The sequence below is a fragment of the Brienomyrus brachyistius genome, unplaced genomic scaffold, assembly GCF_023856365.1.
Source record: "Brienomyrus brachyistius isolate T26 unplaced genomic scaffold, BBRACH_0.4 scaffold73, whole genome shotgun sequence".
Lineage (NCBI taxonomy): Eukaryota > Metazoa > Chordata > Actinopteri > Osteoglossiformes > Mormyridae > Brienomyrus > Brienomyrus brachyistius.
Window position 1 is genome coordinate 124,287 of NW_026042348.1, and position 19,776 is coordinate 144,062.

Below are 19,776 nucleotides of genomic sequence, written 5' to 3' on the forward strand. Positions count from 1 at the left end.
ATTGTTCATGTTTTGGGAGGTGGTGTCATCCTCTATTATACGCTGCTGTATTTCTCGTAGCCTAATGGATTTATTTGTGATCACCATATTAACTATATGGGTCTCTCGTTCTTCAGTGAACATTCTTCCTCTGCCCCCAGATTCTGGATGTCTAGCAGGTCTGTAGAGTAACCATTTCAGTTTTTACCTGTACAGCATTGTTGTGTTTCTCATTAGAGTATGGTACTATTACAAAACGTACTGTGAAGTAACTGTACTAACCGATTCTCATTTGGAACCGTCCTTATGATGCCTGCTACAGCGTAGCGGCTCAGGTCAGGCTGAACCCGTTGGCCAGCTTCCCTCAGGGTCATTCCATGGTTGATCACATGATCCACTGTTGTAGCTCTGATGACATCAGTTATTCTTTTTCTTCTTACCCTTCCTCCTTCCTCTTCACCTCCTCATCCTCTAAATTCACCTCCTAGTCTTCATCCTCTTCCTTGCCCTTCTCTAATTCTCACTCTTCTCAGTCTTCCTTCTCCCTCCATTGTTCTCCACACTGAAAGCTTACTGTACCTGTGGCTTATTTATAGCGCTCATGCTGATTGCAAAGTGAACTAATTATCTAAAACCGTTTTCACATGTGACAGTGTGGCCAGACAGCTGGCAAAGTAGTGTAAACAATAGCCATAAATATGTATAGTTTTACTAGGAGTGTGTTGATCATTTAGAAATTGTGTGTAAAACAGTGAGTTGTGTTTACAGTTCCGCAAAAAGAGTGCTGTGCAGTGGATTGTATTTACACATTTGCAAATTGTGTGTTACAAAAGTGCAAACTGAGTGCAAAACAGTGAGTAATTTTGCTATAACTATTAATAGTTTTATAAGAATCATTGTTAGTGTTTAAGTATTCAGAAAAACTGTAAAAAAATTAAACGGGGGTGACTGTCCATTAAGCTAATCTGCAATCCTATTGCACATAGCATGACACAGTACTGTTTTTGACTTTTTCTTTTAATCCACCGCGATTGTGATAAATGGGGCAAGAGAACAAAAACCACAGAAATGGCTCTTTGCATGCTATCCAGTGACTACGCGAGATGGTATAGTCTCTATGGTTTAACTAGAGAAGGCTTGGAGGAAAATGCTGTGGAAAACTGATTATTTTGTGTCTTCTCTATGCCTGGGCTCTCTAGGAAAAGCATAGAGACCATATGTATCTCTACAATTGTGGAGATTTCTGTGGGGTGCACATATATAGTATATATATGTGTTACTACAGAGAAGCAGATCACAACGTATCCAAATCAGAAACCATGGATGAACAGGGAAGTGCGACTTCTGCTAAAGGCACGTAACAAAGCTTTCAGATCAGGTGACGCACAGGCTTACAGTACATCCAGGGCAGAACTGAAGAGGGGCATCAACAAGGCCAAGCTTAGCTACAAACTGAAGGTGGAGGAGCACTTTGTCAACTCTGACCCCCGTCGCATGTGGCTGGGCATCCAGGCCATCTCTGACTACAAGCCTAGCACTTCCACACAGACAGCCATGAACGTGTCCTCCCTTAATGAGCTGAATGACTTCTACGCTCGTTTTGACAAGGACAATAAGGAAAAGTCCACCATAACCCCACACTCTGATGACTGCCATACCCTCACACTCACCCACACAGAGGTACATGATGCACTGAGCCGTATCAATGCTCGTAAGGCTGCTGGCCCTGACGGCATTCCTGGACGTGTGCTTAGGGCATGTGCTGAACAGCTTACAGGGGTCTTTACAGACATTTTCAACCTGTCCCTTGCCCAGGCAGCAGTACCAGCATGCTTCAAAACCACCTCCATAGTGCCAGTGCCGAAACACTCATCACCGATGTGCCTGAACGACTACCGCCCTGTAGCACTCACGCCTATAGCTATGAAGTGCTTTGAGCGACTGGTCCTGGCACACCTCAAGACATGCCTGCCCCTCACACTGGATCCTCACCAATTTGCCTACCGAAGCAATAGGAGTACAGAGGATGCTGTATCCACAGCGCTTCACTGTGTACTCTCACACCTGAACAATAAGAACACTTATGCAAGAATGCTGTTTGTTGACTTCAGCTCAGCATTCAATACAGTCATCCCTTCTAAGTTGATCACTAAACTTGGGGATCTTGGTATTAACAATTCTATCTGTAATTGGATCACGGACTTCCTGACCGACAGACCCCAGCATGTCAGGTCAGGCCATAACTGCTCTACTACCATTACACTCAGCACTGGCGTTCCACAGGGCTGTGTGCTGAGCCCATTCCTCTACTCCCTTTTCAACCATGACTGCAGGCCTATGTATGGATCCAACTCCATCATCAAGTTTGCAGATGACATCACGGTGATCGGTCTCATCAGTGACAACGATGAGTCTGACTACAGGGAAGAGGTAAAACACCTAGCTGCATGGTGCGCTGATAATAACCTGCTCCTGAATACCTCCAAAACCAAGGAGCTCATTGTGGACTTCAGGAAGGAGAAGAGAGACACCCACCACCCCATCCACATCAATGGCATGGCTGTTGAACGGGTTTCCAGCTTCAAATTCCTGGGGACACACATCTCAGAGAACCTGTCCTGGACAACCAACACCTCCAGCCTGGTCAAGAAGGCCCATCAGCGCCTCTTCTTCTTGAGGACACTGAAAAAGAACCAACTGTCTGCTGACATACTGGGCAACTTCTACCGCTGTGCGATAGAAAGCATCCTGACCAACTGTATTTCAGCATGGTATGGGAATTGTACTGTAACTGACCGCAAGGCACTGCAGCGGGTGGTAAAAACCGCCCAACGAATCATAGGGACTCCAATTCCTGCCATTGAGGATGTCCACAAGAAGAGATGTCTACGCCGAGCACGCAACATCCTTAAGGACTCCTCTCATCCAGCCAACAAACTCTTCCAGCTCCTCCCCTCCAGAAGGCGCTACAGGAGCCTTCGGACTAAAACCAGCAGGTTCAGGAACAGCTTTTTCCCCACAGCGGTCACACTACTGAACTCAGTCCCCCGCTAAACACACAACACACCCGTACATTGCACATCTATGTATGTGTATATATATATATATATATATTATAGCACTCTTAGTATTACGGCACATACATAGTGAATCTGTATATCTGTATATTGTACATCTGTGTATATGTATATTATAGTACTTATAGTATCACAGCACATACATAGGGCATCTGTATATCTGTATATTGTACATCTGTGTATATATATATTATGGTACCTATAGTATCTCAGCACATACATAGTGCATCTATATATATCTGTATATTGTACATCTGTGTATATATATATTATAGTACCTATAGTATCACAGCACATACATAGCGCATCTGTATGTCTGTATATTGTACATCTGTGTATATATATATATATTATAGTCTATTATTATATATATCTATATATCTATTCCCACCTTCACTGTGCTCTTAACTGTACATACTGCATTTAACTGTGCATACTGCATTTAACCATACATATCACATACTATATTTATTGCACTTGCTGCTCTTTGCACTTCTGATTAGATGCTAAACTGAATCTCGTTGCCCCTGTATTTATACATGTGTAATGACAATAAAGTTGAATCTAATCTAATCTAATCTAATATCAAATTTATATTATATAGATTATATCTAAGCATCATTCATACTCAAGTGAGAAGACAGTTATAAATCCATGTTAAGAAAAGGTTTCTGTGTCGGAAAGGTACAGTAAGAGCCTAACGCAGGTTTACAGGAAACAAAGGTGTGGTGTAGAACACAAGGACATGGACAGAGAAAGGCAATAGCACAACCCCTCAATATGATCAATTCATCTACTCTATTATTAGATTTGTTTAAAATATGTGGGAAAAAAATTAACAATGCAGTCACAGAATAATTATTTTGCATTTTAAAATAGTTTAATACTGCAGCACAGGAACAATACATGCAAAAGTATGGCAAGGCGTTTTAACATTTAATCGCTAGACTGGATATGCAGATTGCAGATATCTCTAATTCAATTCTTCCTAGTCAAAGAGAGCATTTCAGATATCCACAATGACATTCTTCCTATCCACAATTGTCATTTCAGATATCTAGAATGGCTATGCGACGTACATCCGGTAAAATATAAGGCAGCTAAATTATTGATGCCATTCATACTGTTGCTATGACCGTTCACTATAAACTCCTTATTACAAATAAATTAATAACTACATACGTTTCTTTGCTGAACATATAGTTTTTGCTGTTAATGCAGAACAGAAAGTGATCAAAAGGATAAGTTTAGCTCAGCTGCACTGTTCAGCACAAAGACACCAGAGCAATTAAATCAGTATTAGCCAGATTTACCATTTTTGCTCCAGTTTCATTAAGCAGAAACAGCAGGCAAACCAGCACAAACAAGGTACGAACATGCAGTAATGGGGGTTCAAATCCCCAGACAGCGCCACCCATTGGGCCACATAGCATTTCATTTATCTGCAAATGTATATTTAAACCTTTGAGGTCCATCTCAGGCTCTTTGCAAGCAGAGATCAAGGTCACTGAAATCTGAAGCAGTGTGTTACTAATCTTACTAAAGCATGACAGAAGTGCTCACTTCTTTAATATTTATTCTGTGATCAAAGCATTGACTGCAAAAAACAAGGAGACCATAACATCTCTAATAGGTGAAAACCCTAAATGTCAAGCGCCCCCTACTGGCTGGCTGCAGTACCATTATTAGCACCACCCATCCCCATGTCTTTCAGTGGTAAGAGGCGATTTTCCACATCACTTTCACTTTGCCCCCCCCCCCCCCCCAAAGGGGGTTCTTTGTTTCTACTGTGCAAAATAAGTAAGTAAGTAATAGTAAGTATTTTGTGTCATTAATGTATGATTTAAATGCAAATAGTTTTATTACAGTCAGCATTTATTCACAGTGAGTAGCTTGTCATCATGAAGAGGAAGTGTGACAATCGTGAGTTTTTGGGCAACCACAGAAAAGCAGGAAAGTAAGTAGAGACAGTGAGATAATTAGTGCCAGTCAGATGATAGACGTATACAGTATGTGAGTCAAAGGTTCTTCATATATTAATCATTCCCATTCAGGTAACAAATCCTTAGAAATCCATTCCTGAGCATCATGCCAAGAAACACCACTTGTTTACTGATAACTTCTTTCATGTAAACTCTGCTGTGCTGAGAGTAAAGATGAAGAGGGAGAGACAGCAAGAGGCTGCTGACGGCAGAGAATGCAGGCGACATGGAGGGGAGTGAGAAAAGGAGCAAATATTGATGGTTAAGAGTGAATAATGACGTCACAGCAGCCTGATCCTGATGTTAGTTTAATATGCTTCTTAGTTTGGCCTGTGGTGTGTATTTCAGATACAGCATTTAATCAGGGAGACTGAGTGTGAGTCAATGACAGAGAGAGAGAGAGAGCAGACAGGCAGGTGAAGATGAAGGTGTATTAGGGAGGAGGGGGGAGGAGCTTGGACCTTCACCAAATCAGCCAAATGTAAATGTCACGTCTATCAAACAGGAGACCCTGCTTTCAGGAGAAATGGTTTAAAGATCACACTGGGCTCCATTACAGCTCCCCCTCTTCTTAAGGGGGGTTCTTTGTTTCTACTGTGCAAAATAATTTGTAACAAAAATGTCTAAACCGGCATGAGAGACACATTCAGCTCTTGTGAAGACGCATGTGAAACTGGAAAAGGCACTGGGGAAATTCAGTGCACATAAAGACAGGCAGTGCCACAGATTAGCACTGATGACATGGATTCAGAAGATCAATCCTGTTAATATTCAACCTTCAGATGAGCTGGAAAGAGCAGCAGCAAGTGAGGAAAAATCTTCTGAAGTTAAGTACTTGGCACGGCAAGGCCTGGCTTTTCGAGGTGTTGGTAAGGAGAGTGGGAATTTCAAGCAGCTTCTAATGCAAACAGCAGAGGGCGATGCAGAGCTGACCATGTGGCTGAAAGGCCACTTTGATTTCACCAGTGCTGTTTAACTGTAACACCTGTTCCTGGGTTGCCCTCAGTCCTTGTTATTGGTTATGATTCTCACTGTCCTGCACTGTGTCTTGTTAGCTGTGTATTTAAGTGCCTGTTCTGCTTCTGTTGTTTCATGGTTCATTATAGCTGTATGTATGTATATAGTTCTCCAGTTGTGTTTATTCCATCATTTAGTTCATTCCTGGTCATTTGCTGTTTATTTTGGATCCATCCTGATCCTTTTGGTTTTGATGTGTGAGTTGTAATAAACCCTATTTTTCCATCCGTGTCATGTACTGCCGCAACCAGAAGAGGGCAGAAGATATGGCACAAAAACAAAGGAAGAAGCCTAACTTTAAAAAGAACAAAAAACATCAAGACTCATCCAGCATGGGGTGGTGGGTTAACGAATAACACAAACAATCAAAGAATAAGCAAACAAATGAGAGAAAAGATGCAGAGATGACTGAGAAGCAGGGGATGACTGGAGAAGAGACGACAGGACCAGAAGACAGGAGGGATACAGGGAGAGCGGAGAAGAGAGTATAACTGAAGAATGGGAGAAGAGGAGAGACTACAGAGAACATAGATGACTGGAGGGGAGGGAATATAGGACCAACAGAGAGAAGGAGGAAGGGCTGCGGAGGAGAAGACAGGATAAGAGGGGAAAATGTGAGCAGAGAAGAACAAACACCCCCACTGCCCAGCAAAGTGCACTTGTAAGTAAACCACAATTTTAGCCTTGGGCTCAATATCTGGACTTGTCTCTGTGTAGCGATGCATAGAATCCTTGACACTGGTTATGACTGTACTGTATTAGACCTAAACCTGCCATTATAGTGTAAGAAGAAAAGATTTTTTTTTAATAAATCATTTTCAAAAAAGGTAGAGCGATGTAGCCCCTGGAGAAGTCCCCCCCCCCCCCCCCCCCCCCCAAAGCCCTGTTTATTCCCTTCTAGCTACCAGATGAAACTCACAATGCACCCCAACGCCACCTAACTTCTCTTCCACATGATGCACCTTATTTACCCTTTGAATCCTGTCCATTATTGAGCATTTTTCTATCCATTTGATTATAAGTTTATTACACTGTATGTACATTAGTCAGCCATTTTCCGGACAGTCTGGGCTACTCAGATATGTCATAATTCGATTTGTAAATGCTGACAGTCTTGATATTATCCTTCTTATCAGGAAAAACTACTTCTGCATATAGATATTTCTCAATTTTTAGTCTCATCTAATATAAAAATTGGCAGGTAGTACAAATATAATCTTATAAATGCTGAGATTAGAGTATCTGCGATGCAGGAATGCAGGGGTTTCATTGGGGCCCTTTCTATGGCTTAGTACTGTGAAGGAGTACATGGTTAGTGCCAGGCGCAAATGAATATCTTTGATTTTGCATCCATTTGGTAACTTGTTGAAGTTGTCTGATAGTCAGTAATACATGGTTTAATTAATATGATTCTTTATTTACTACTTTATAACATCTGAAAGAAACTGAAATAGGAAAGCTTATTTTAATTTATGGTCCACTGGATAAACACAGACATTACAGACGGTTTTAGAGTCTAATGCTGAATGTTGTTTGCTATGATTTTTCTGCCTGCATATGCTGTGATTGGTGCAGTGAAATTTGAGAATGTGTTTGTGGTCAGTATCATAGCCTCAGACAACAAACCAACGCTGTAGCGTGTCACTGTGTTTACATGTGAGAGGGGTTCCAGTTACATAAGGGACTCGTTCTAATTGTTTTGACGGAGCTCGACAAACCTAAAAAATAAATGCTGGTGTTATCAAAAACTATGTCATATAGCTATATTCCAGATTTATTACAGCCAAACACATCTCGGAGCTCCGAGGAACCTCCTTCTCCTTATATTTCCCTCTATCCCACTCTTCTCATCCCTCCATCCCTCAAATACTGTGTAATGATGATATGTGTGCATGTGGAGGGTGAGGGATGGGCGTGGAAGGTAATAGTTAATTAAGTGGCTACACCTGGGTTGTGAGGGATCTGGGGTTAATAGAGGGAGTGGGAGGCGCGTTAGGGAGATTTGGTCTGGTAGGCACCGTACGCGTTGGGTCCCGGGGGAGGTGCCGCTCGCATGCCGTTTAGGGCAGAGAGTGGGCTGTAGGGACAGTTCCCGGTGCGGTAGGGCGAGGACAGTCAGGACAGTGGGGGTAGGAGGCTATGACCACTGCTTAGACGGGGTGGTTGATAGACGGGAGTAGCGGCCCTCATAGGGACGGATTGGGGGGGGAAGGGAAATTCCCTTTCCGTGGGACGTTCTAGGTGACGGACCGGTGTGATTATTCCTTCCCCGGGGGAGAGTCCTGATCCTCGGGGGGAGGGGGGTGTTCTGTTTTAACTATGTCTTTATTGTGTGAGTGTTCTGTGTGTTTTAAATGCGCAGTGTAACCGCTTAGGGTCGGGACAGGACTATATACAGTAGGCGGTTCTGGTCCCGTAACACTTGCCTGTGCCCGAAGTGTGGGGATTACTGTGCATTGCAGTGCTATTGGTGTGCCGTGCCCTAATGGGGATGTTGTGTGGTGCGGGATTTATTGTGCGGTAGCGTGGGTTAACACACGCTTAAAAAGGGGTGGTGTGCTACGGGGAGAAAGCGGGACCGAACTCTTTGTGAATCCAGATCCGACCCAATGGGTCGCTGCATGAATTGTACTGAATAAAAGTATCTTTGTACTTTTAGCTGCAGTCTGGTGGTGATCTGTTCTCCTTTCACAGCCTCTGACGCTAGTTTAGGTTAGTTGCACTGGTGGCAGCGGTAGGATCATTTCTTTCCTTTGTGGTTTTCCCGTTTAGAAATCTAGAATTAGCTTTAACATGTCGGAGGCCGAGGATAGTGTACAATCTCCTAATTATGAGGGCGCTGATTGTCCTGTTACGTCTAGAGAGTGTTTTCTCAATCTCCCGGTGGCCCCCCTGCTCACCCAATATTTATACCGGAAACTTTTAATGGTGTGGGGCGTGAGTGGTCTGACTGGTCGGAACAATTTGATCTGGCGGCTGAGGTAAACAGGTGAGATGATTCTCTGAAAATTAAGTTTATGTCTTTGCTATTGTGTGGCCGTGCTAGGGAGATGCTAACTACATCAAAAACCATCCATCCATCCATCCATTTCCCAAACCGCTTATCCTATTGGGTCGCGGGGGGTCCAGAGCCTATCCCGGAATCAATGGGCACGAGGCAGGGAACAACCCAGGATGGGGGGCCAGCCCATCGCAGGGCACACTCACACACCATTCACTCACACATGCACACCTACGGGCAATTCAGCAACTCCAGTTAGCCTCAGCATGTTTTTGGACTGTGGGGGGAAACCGGAGTACCCGGAGGAAACCCCACGACGACACGGGGAGAACATGCAAACTCCGCACACATGTGACCCAGGCGGAGACTCGAACCCGGGTCCCAGAGGTGTGAGGCGACAGTGCTAACCACTGCACCACCATGCCACCCCACATCAAAAACCAAATGAATTAAAAAACGCGGAAAATAATGTTGAAATGAAAATATATTTTTTGACAGCGATCGACGACCTGTAATATTTTTGACGATGTCGCTGCTATATCGCTATTTGTAAAAAAAGGAAAAAAATAGTTACTGGAAAAGCTACAGCGTTTTAAAAGTATTTGCTCTACCGATAAGCTACTGAAAGAAGTAAAGTTAGTAGCGTCGATTATTTTAGTTAGCTACTCCACAACACTGGACATAAAAATAACTGAACAATGTTAACATTTTCGTAATTTAAGCCCTCTCAACAGAAGCACTTTAATGAGAATATTTGAAAAATTAACTGATAACATATCAGTTATCTATATTTTTTTAATTTACTTTGAAAACAGACTCAAATTAAGCCTATACGAAAAATTCAGAAGCCTATACAGTCTCAAATGAAGCCTGTTGCGTTTTTATACAATCGGTCTGGGATTCCGCTTAACGTCACGCCCGAAGCTCACACTTTGATTGCAAACGGGAAGAAACATAACTATTGTCACGTACATCGGCGGATGTCATCAATTAAGCCTGCATACTGGAGACTACAAAGGGACAGCACACGCAACGGGGGTTGCGAAGTATTGCCAATGTTTCATTTCTATATCGAGCGCTTGCTTGTCCAGTGTCATTCCCTCGTTCCTTACCTTGCCTGCCTTCCTTTCCCAGAGCAGCCCTCGTCCCTGAACCTCCCGTCCTGCCTTCCCTGCCAGCCCCAGGATCTCTCGTCTCCCCTTCCCTTCGTCTCCGTGTCCTGTGCCTGCCTGTTGGACTGGATCTCCCCGGCTACCGAATCTACCTTCTGTCCCCGACCATTCTTCTTGCCTGGCCCATTGAAAGCCTGTTACCTGCTCGATCTAATAAAGATCGCGCTGTTCCGCATTCCTGGGTCCGCGTTTCCCTGCCGAGGGTGTCCTAACAATTATGTCTCCAGTAATAATTTTCTGCTAATAGCATTAATTCTCTTATTTCGGTATCGGTGTACTGCATGTACATGTTATCACCATCAAAGAAAAAAACGCGTTATGACTTATCAGTCATTATTATTGTTTTTGTCGTTTATTTAATCGTGTAGCAATACTGCCACTTGTCATATTATTAATTGCGTATTTATATAATATTAACCAATGACCAATCTCTGTATCTTACTAGCATCTTTTGCGCATTTGTCTTTGTATCAGCCGTAGCGGTCTGCAGGGGGAATCGCAGAAGCTGGAGTTTCTTAGAGCGCTGCATGGGTTTGGACAAACATTAGGTATTGGTAATATTACTGGACAAAAATATATCGTTATTGGTGTCCACCAAAGTTTCCAGCACTAGCTACAAGAAATGAGATTGAATGCATTTGCTCGTTTTTATTTGTATTTATTTTTTAAAAAGTTTCTTACATTATATCCGTGCTTTTTAAAGGTTATATCTCAATTTTTCAAAAGTAAACACAAAAAGGATGACACTTAATGCCCCCTCCCTGCCCCCACCCTATTTAGAACGTTAGCGTTCCATTACGTAAAAAATGCAGTACTACGTCATGATGCACCGCTTATAAATAATCTGTTTGATAAGGGAGAAGCAAACACAAACGATTCGTGAGTGCATCGTACGTGTTGTAAGAGCAAGTGAAGCTGAAAGACATTGACAGTGAAGGTAAGGCCTCCCCTTCAAAATGTATACTTCACTTAGATCAAAGGTCTTAAACTAAAAAAAAACGCTGTGATATGCTAAACTACCGACCGCAAAACGTGCAGACTGGCGGGTGTCAATTGCGCTGGAATGACATTACATGGTTTTAATTTTTCTCTGATATCGGCCGGCCATATACAGTAATTTGTTTGAGACCCCTGAATTTAAATAATAATTATTTTTTATAACGATGGTGGCCTATATAATGTGCCGATTTACTTGTGAAGTTGTTCAGCTGGTTGACATGGCATTGATTACTGCTTTTTAAGAAAGTGCATGTAGTCTCACACTGCAGAAGTCCATTGCTCAGTTGTCAGCATGCTCAGCGTGTCGCCTGTGATGTGTCCTGCACAGCAGCAGGCTACATTGCGTTTAATGGACTAATACTTCTTCAACCCATTAAATGATTCCTTTCTCTCTCCCTGCCAGTGATGGCACCCTCTATTAATCTCTTCACCTTCCTCGTCCTGTCCCTGGTGGGGGGCAGCTCTTCATGGGACGAAGCTTCGCCTTGCGGATCCGGCTCCATCCTGACAAGGCCCTACACGGCCTTGTGTGAGCTGGATGCGGTGTGGGGCTTGGTGGTGGTGGTGGCGGCAGCGGCGGCGGCCCTCGCCTCGCTGATCCTGCTCCTGGTGGTACTGTGTCGCCTGCGGAAGATCACAGAGGCTGAGGAGCGCAGCGGGGTGGCGCCGCTACTCCTGCTGCTCGCTGCCATATTTGGGCTTTGTGGCCTCAGCCTGGGATACATCGCTGAGCAGCAAGAGAGCCTCTGCTTCGCCCGGCGTGTCCTGAGGGGGGTGTTGCTTGCTATCTGCAACACATGCCTCGTGTTTCATGGTCTGCGACTGCGCCGGTTGGGACAAGGTGCTCATAGCCCCAGCACAGGTCAACTGATGGGGCTGGCGGTGGCCTTGGCCGTGTTGGATCCGGAGTGGATCCTTCTAGCCACGATGTCCACATGCCAGCCAGCCTGTGAATACCAGCCGCTGGACTTTGCGCTGGCCACCACTTATGTGCTGGTCCTGCTCCTGGCAGCACTGGTGGGGGCGGCCTGCAGTCTGTGGAGGCAGCAGCCACGGTGGAGGTGCAGGACCGCGTGGCTGCTCATCACCTGCCTGGCCTCAGTCCTGCTGTGGGTGGCCTGGATCACCTTCTGCCTGTATGGCAACGCGGCGCTTGGCCTGCCCCCAACATGGGACAACCGGGTACAGGCAGTGGTGCTGCTGGCACAGGCATGGCTGCTCATACTGCTGCACGCTGCTCCTGAGGTCCACGCCACCTTACGGCCCCCGTCCCGCATGAGAGAGGCCAATTTAGAGGAGGGCCTTTCTCACCTGTAGTTTGGAGCAAACCGGGACTTCGTGTTCAGTGACAACAACTCAGGTATGGTACTTTGTTTTCGCTTCTTTGACCTACTCTGTGACTCTGTGTGTACTTGAGAGAGAGCATAGCCCTCGCTCTTTCCTCACATGGAGCCCCTACTGGAAGTCTGTGGAACAGCAGCATATAAACAAGGTCTATGGACCTTTCCCTGTAACTCAGATCTCACTTGAGCAGAGCTTAGGTACCATGGCTGCATGTGCCCCCCCCCCCCCCAACAATCCCAAAAAAAAATGTGAAGTATGACTACTGCACTGCTGAAGGATGTTTACATGATCAATATCTGTCTCTCTCCTGCAGGTGTCCTCCCCAGCCCCCAGGAAACATTACATTTTAAATAAATAATATATATATATATATATATCATCATCTCTGGAAGTGGTGTGTTTTTTTAGGGTTAAAAACTTGAGAAACATTCAATGGTCATCATCATACCATATATCAGTAGCCCAGCCACTGGTCAGTTCCTTCACTCTACTGTTACAGACTTTCATGAAAACATTTTTTAAATGTGGGTGTTTTACCTGTATGATATGCTTCCCTTTTGTACTGGACATAAAATAGAATTTAATTTTTACATTATATTACTCATACAACAGGCGACATGGTGGTGCAGTGGTTAGCACTGTTGCCTCACACCTCTGGGACCCGGGTTCGAGTCTCCGCCTGGGTCACATGTGTGTGGAGTTTGCATGTTCTCCCCATGTCGTCGTGGGGTTTCCTCCGGGTACTCCGGTTTCCCCCCACAGCCCAAAAACATGCTGAGGCTAATTGGAGTTGGTAAATTGCCCGACTGGTATGTGAATGTGCCCTGCGATGGGCTGGTCCCACATCCTGGGTTGTTCCTTGCCTCGTGCCCATTGCTTCCGGGATAGGCTCCGGACCCCCCGCGACCCAGTAGGATAAGCGGTTTGGAAAATGGATGGATGGATGGATGGATTACTCATACAAACACACACATCTGTAGGTTCTCAACTCTAGGTTTATATCAAACACATTAAAGCCAAACAAATGCAAAAAGTCCATGTATCGTTTGTCCTTGGGTTTTCCAGTCCAAAACGAAATCAGGAAAACTAAACAACAGCAGCGTTTTTTGGTTTTTCTGTTAGAAGGGGAAAAAGCGAAAAGCAGAAAACAAAAAATCAGGCTTCATATTTTATCCTAAAATGTAGAAAATATTACAAAAATACACCATTCTAAGGGTGGGTGTTTCCAAGCTTATGACTGGGACTGTTAATGTTGTAAAATTAAGATAAAGTTCACATTAGGCTGTATCTTACATCTCTGGTATCTGTTAGATCTGAATTTACTCATAGAAAAGAAACAAAAAAAGGTGATTTTACGGTTTTCCCATTTGGTTTTAAAACAGAAAAACAACAAATTTATTTTTGTATGACGCGTTATCCCAACAATACATTGTCTCAAAGCGCTTTACAGCATCCCCACCCAAAGCCCCCAGTGAGTAAGACATAGGTGACAGTGGCAAGGAAAAACTCTCTAGAAGGAAGAAACCTTGGGAGGGACCAGACTCAAAGGGGGAGCCCAACCTCCAGGGGCCGGCAGGGAGAGTCGAATAGAAGAGATGGCTAAGTGTCAAGTCACATTGTCCAAATCATAGGATTTGAGGCACAACCGGGGAGCAGGGAGGTGATGACAAGCCCGTGCCGACTCTCCTTCCAATCGCCAGGCAACCAGAAGTAATTAGGCAGCGGGTCATACATGGAAGATGGCACAGGCAGAACGCGAGCTGGATGCAAGGACGTCATGGGTACATGTCACATGTAGCAGGGTGTGCTGAAAATCTTGATAGATTGAGGTCTCCAGGCAGCACACCCCAGGAGGAGTTGGGGAAATAAAATGTGCAATTAGTCAAAGTATAGGGGAGACTATAGGCAGTGCTAACAGTTAGGTGAGTGCAATATGAAGTGCAAAGTGCAAGCTCCGGCAGATATGGCAATGGCAGCATAAGTAGGAGGGAGAGGCAAGTGGGAATGCAGGCATGGGGAGTCCCTGAAATGTCAGCACTCCAGTTCCACAAGGGATGGTGAAGCTAGAGTGACAGACTGACAGTTCAGTTTATCTAAAGCCAATGGCATCGAACGCCACCCAGCTCTACACCTCACACTGTAGGTCTGACTGGTGGCAGCGGTGGGATCATTTCTTTCCTTTGTGGTTTTTCCGTTTAGAAACCTAGAATTAGCTTTAACATATCGGAGGTGGAGGATAGTGTACAATCTCCTAATTATGAGGGCGCTGATTGTCCTGTTATACGTGTAGAGTGTTTTCTCAATCTCCCGGTGGCCCCCCCTGCTCACCCAATATTTATACCGGAAACTTTTAATGGTGTGGGGCGTGAGTGGTCTGACTGGTCGGAATAATTTTATTCGCCTGAGGTAAACAGGTGGGATGAGTCTCTGAAAATTAAGTTTAAGTCTTTGCTGGTGTCTGGCCGTGCTAGAGAGATGTATAGTGGGATGCCGAGTGAGGCTAAAAGTAATTATGGGTTGTTAAAAGCGGCTATTGCAAGGTGTTTTGAACCTGGTGATAGTAGTGATTGGAATAGAGCTAGTTTTACCGCCCGTCGCCGCCTGCATAGCGAGACGGCAAGGGAATTTGGTAACGCCTTACGGAGATTAGCCGCTAGGGCTTATCCCACGGCTGATCATCGGATTTGTGATCTGTTGGCAAGAGACCAGTTTATTACGCATTTTGCTACCGGTGATTTTCGGGTTAGCCTGTGTAGTGCCAAGCCTAATATGCTGGAAGATGTCATTGAACTTGCTTCTGAAATGGAGTTGCTGAGAAGTTTGGAGCAGACTTCTTTGCCACCTGACGTTAAAGTGAGGGGAGTGGTGGAGCATAAATTAGAAAGGGATGAACAAATGGAGGTGTTGTTGGGGGTGGTAGAGGAGTTAAGGCAGGAGGTAAAATCGCTTCGTACCACGGTGTCTAAGATGCAAGAGGGGATGAAAAGCTTTCTAAGTAAATATGGGGTGGTGTTGGATTTTGGTAGGAAGGAGTGTCGGGTTATGGGTCAATTATTACCTCTCCTTGTGCCAGCAGATGTGGACAAGCCTCGGGTCGTCATGGTTCCAGAAGATACTGTAATCCCCCCCCCCCTCGAAGTGAGGCAATCATTGCTGGTAAGGTGGAGAATACAGGTGGGGCTGCTTTTGAGGGTATGTTGGAGCCTTTGGATTCGGCATCTAGCCAGTGTAATATAATGATGGGGGGATGAGGGTAGGTACCTTGCATACGGGTATTGAGGTGAGTCGGAAAGCAGAGAATGTAGACCTGGGTGAGGATGAGGAGGATTCTGTTGTGCCCTGGACAGTCGATAGGCTTGTAACATATTTTGATTGCACCAGAAGGGGTTTGCCTCATCCGATATGACTGGTATTTATACCGTGTTGCAGAAGAATTTGTCTGTATTTAGTGCCGGAGAGGGAGATTTGGGGAGAACTCGCCTGATGTTGTATAACATTGATACTGGTGAGGCGAAGCCGGTAAAGTTGCCTCCCCGCCGTGTCCCCCTCCATTTGCAGGAGGAAGTATCTGGTCACTTAAAGCAGATGCTGGAGAATAACATCATTCAGCCCTCGAATAGCCCTTGGGCAGCGCCGGTGGTTCTGGTACGGAAGCGAGATGGTGGCCTTCGGTTTTGCGTTGATTATCGCAAATTGAATGATGTTACCCGTAAAGACACGTACCCCTTACCCCGAATTGATGATGCGTTGGGTAGTTTGAGCAAGGCTTGCTGGTTTTCTATATTGGATTTAGCCAGTGGGTACTGGCAAGTCGAGGTGGATCCAAAAGATAAGCATAAGACGGCGTTTATCACTCGTCAGGCCTTTTCCAATTTAATGTGCTGAGTTTTGGCCTGTGTAACAGTCTGAGAACTTTTCAACGTCTCATGGATTTAGAGTTGGCGAGTCTTCAGTGGACTACTTGTTTGGTGTACTTAGACGATACAATAATATTTGGCCGTACCTTTCAAGAACATCTGGACCATGTGGATGAGGTTATAACGAAATTGCGTCAGGCTAATCTGAAGGTTAAACCGGCGAACTGTAACTTGTTTGCCACAGAAGTGCAGTATTTGGGCCATATAATATCGGCTAGGGGTGTGAAAGCTGATCCGGCTAAAGTGGAAGCTGTGCGCCAGTGGCCGGTGCCTAAAAATCAGACAGAGGGGAGGAGTTTTGTGGGCCTTGCCTCTTATTATAGGAAGTTTATTCGGGGTTTTGCTGAACTTGCTCGTCCTCTGCTCCAGCTGACCGAGAAGGGCAGACGGTTTACATGGACAGAAGCTTGTCAGGCAGCATTTGAACAGCTCAAACTTAGTTTGATGTCTGTAGCAGTCCTGTCTTACCCCGACCCTAATAAAACCTTTATATTAGATACGGATGCGAGTGATGCAGGTATTGGGGCAGTATTGTCCCAGGTAGAAGGGGGACGGGAACAGGTGATAGCATATGCTAGTAGGGCTTTGACTAAACAAGAAAGGAAATATGCAACAACCAAGTAGGAGTTAAGTATGGTTACCTTCATAAAACATTTTAAATACTACTTCTTGGGGAAGGAGTTCGTCTTACGGACAGATCATAACTCCTTAAGATGGTTGCATAATTTCCAAGGTTTAGAGGGGCAGTTGGCTAGGTGGGTGGAGCAGCTGGCCAGCTTCCAATATAAGAGAGTGCATCGGCCGGGTCGGGGACACGCTAATGCGGATGCCCTCTCTAGAGTGCCCGCTTTTCTGCCAGTAACCTCAGACTCACCGCCAGCTACCCAGGAAAAATGGGGAGAGGTGATATGTGCTGTGAGAGAGGTGTGTCAGGAGGCAGTGGCATGTCAGGAGGAGTGTGATGAGCTGGGGCAGGATCGGCAAGGAGATGCTGAGCTGCGGGAGATTTTTGCTTTAAAGGAAGGGAGGGAGGGCAGGTAGTCAGCCTCCAAATGAGTTGTGGAAATATGCATCAGTGTGGGATCAGTTGCAGGTGCAGGGTTCTAGGTTGGTACGATATCCACCTTTGCATTCTGATGCAGCAAACCAAGTCCAGGTTGTTATCGACAAGTCTTTGGTGCCAGAAATTTTGAGGCAGTTGCATGATGCTACCACTAGGGGTCATTTGGGAATACAAAAGTTGCAAGCAAAGGTGAAAGATCGCTTTTATTGGCTGGGATGGTTTGGGGATGTTAAGCACTTGTGTCGGGAGTGTGTGGATTGTGGTTCCCGGAAAGTGATGGGGAAACAGGGAGGTGCCCCGCTGCAGTCTGTTGTAACCGCTAGGCCATATGAACGGGTAGCATTGGACATTTTAGGGCCATTACCGGTAACTCCAGGGATGAATATGTACATTGTGGTCATTGGGGATTATTTCTCAAAATGGACTGAGGCATTCCCTCTTCCTAATCAGAAAGCTTCCACTGTGGCCCAGGTCTTGGCGGAGCAGTGGGTCTGTCGCTTGGGGGCCCCTCACTCTATCCATACAGATCAGGGCCGAAATTTTGAATCAAATCTATTCAACGAGGTGTGTCAATTGTTGAACATTCCAAAGACTAAGACATCAGCTTATCACCCCCAGTCAGATGGGATGATTGAGAGGTTTAACAGGACATTGTTGGCAATGTTGTCTCTCTTTCTGGAGGAAAATCAGTCCAATTGGGATGTTTTGTTGCCTTGTGTGATGATGGCTTACAGGAGTAGTATTCACTCTAGTACTGGGGTTACACCGTACAAGGTTGTTTTTGGGCAAGAGATAGTGTTGCCAGTGGATGTTATGTTGAATCTCAACGAGGGGGAAAGATTTTCCTTTGTAACGGAATATGTGGCTAGACTAGGGGACATATTGTCCACAGTGGTGGGAGCAGTGACATGTCATCAGGCAAGAGCTTCGGGTAAGCAGAAGCAAGCGTATGACTTTAGAGCGCAAGTCCAGTACTATTCAGAGGGGAACTGGTATGGGTTTGGAGGAAGGCTAGAAGACGGGGGTTATGTCCAAAGTTACAGAGGAGGTTTAAGGGTCCATATAAGGTGGTGGAAAGGATAACGGAGGTATTGTATCGAGTGGTACCAGTGGAAGGGGGAAGTGAGGTGGTGGTGCATTTTAATCGACTTAAACCATTTCTCTCTACTGTAACAGAGGCTGCCAATCAGGAGGGCAGAGACCAAGTGATGCCTGTTGGTACCCTGCCTGAGCTAAAAGATTCCCCCCCTGGTGGTGGCTATCCGCAACCACGGCCCTAAGTAGAAAAGGGTGGCGAGATGGAGGGGGGGTGCCAGGGCTAGAAGTGTGGGCAATGGCAGCGAATCGGCCAGAAGAGGCAAGTGCAATTGGACCAGGGCAGCAGGGGGAAGGGGACCAGCCTACCTGAACCTGGCGGAGCCGAGCCCGTAAGGTCCCTCCAGAGCCACACAGCGATGGGCCTGCTGCTATGCATGGGGCCAAGGAACAAGAACGGAGGGAAGGGGCTCCAGTTCAGAAGACTCGTCTGCGACGTCAGAGGAGGCCACCAACATGGTCCAAGGACTATGAAATGTTGTGACTCAAGGACGAGTCTGCCCTAAGGGTGGGGGGAGTGTAATTTTGATGTGTGGGGGGTGAGGGATGGGCGTGGAAGGTAATAGTTAATTAAGTGGCCACACCTGGGTTGTGAGGGATCTGGGGTTAAGAGAGGGAGTGGGAGGCGCGTTAGGGAGAATTGGTCTGGTAGGCACCATACGGGTGGGGTCCGGGAGGGAGGTGCCGCTCGTATGCCGTTTAGGGCTGCTGGCTGTGAAGCCAGAGAGTGGGCTGTAGGGACAGTTCCCGGTGCGGTAGGGCGAGGACAGTCAGGACAGTGGGGGTAGGAGGCTATGACCACTGCTTAGACGGGGTGGTTGATAGACGGGAGTAGCGGCACCCTCATAGGGACGGATTGGGGGGGGGAGGGAAATTCCCTTTCCGTGGGACGTTCTAGGTGACGGACCGGTGTGATTATTCCTTCCCCGGGGGAGAGTCCTGATCCTCGGTGGGAGGGGAGTGTTCTGTTTTAACTATGTCTTTATTGTGTGAGTGTTCTGTGTGTTTTAAATGCGCAGTGTAACCGCTTAGGGTCGGGACAGGACTATAGAGGCGGTTCGGGTCCCGTAACGCTTGCCTGTGCCCGAAGTGTGGAGATTACTGTGCATTGCAGTGCTATTGGTGTGCCG

The 19,776-nt window shown here is 45.8% G+C and overlaps 2 protein-coding genes across 29 annotated transcripts in view; one reads left to right on the forward strand and one right to left on the reverse strand.

The window, feature by feature from the left end:
* The window catches only part of LOC125726509 (zinc finger CCHC domain-containing protein 3-like), a 421,979-nt gene that overhangs the window by 84,193 nt on the left and 318,010 nt on the right, over positions 1-19,776 (reverse strand). The window lies entirely within an intron of this gene.
* LOC125726507 (G-protein coupled receptor family C group 5 member B-like) lies at positions 8,987-12,940 on the forward strand. Of its 6 annotated transcripts, none has more exons than XM_049002899.1 (4): positions 8,987-9,044; positions 10,191-11,165; positions 11,631-12,587; positions 12,885-12,940. In XM_049002899.1, the coding sequence occupies exon 3, from the start codon at positions 11,633-11,635 to the stop codon at positions 12,542-12,544; it is 912 nt and encodes a 303-aa protein (XP_048858856.1). In that variant the 5' UTR covers positions 8,987-9,044; positions 10,191-11,165; positions 11,631-11,632; the 3' UTR covers positions 12,545-12,587; positions 12,885-12,940. The 6 variants fall into 6 exon arrangements, with proteins under 6 accessions (XP_048858856.1, XP_048858853.1, XP_048858854.1 ...); XM_049002896.1 differs by lacking the exon at positions 8,987-9,044 and having other exon boundaries at positions 9,327-10,776; positions 11,085-11,165; XM_049002897.1 differs by lacking the exon at positions 8,987-9,044 and having other exon boundaries at positions 9,327-10,454; positions 10,703-11,165.

Bases quoted from the DNA above. Each gene is read 5' to 3' on its own strand.
- LOC125726507 (XM_049002899.1), top strand. From the start codon at position 11,633: ATGGCACCCTCTATTAATCTCTTCACCTTCCTCGTCCTGTCCCTGGTG.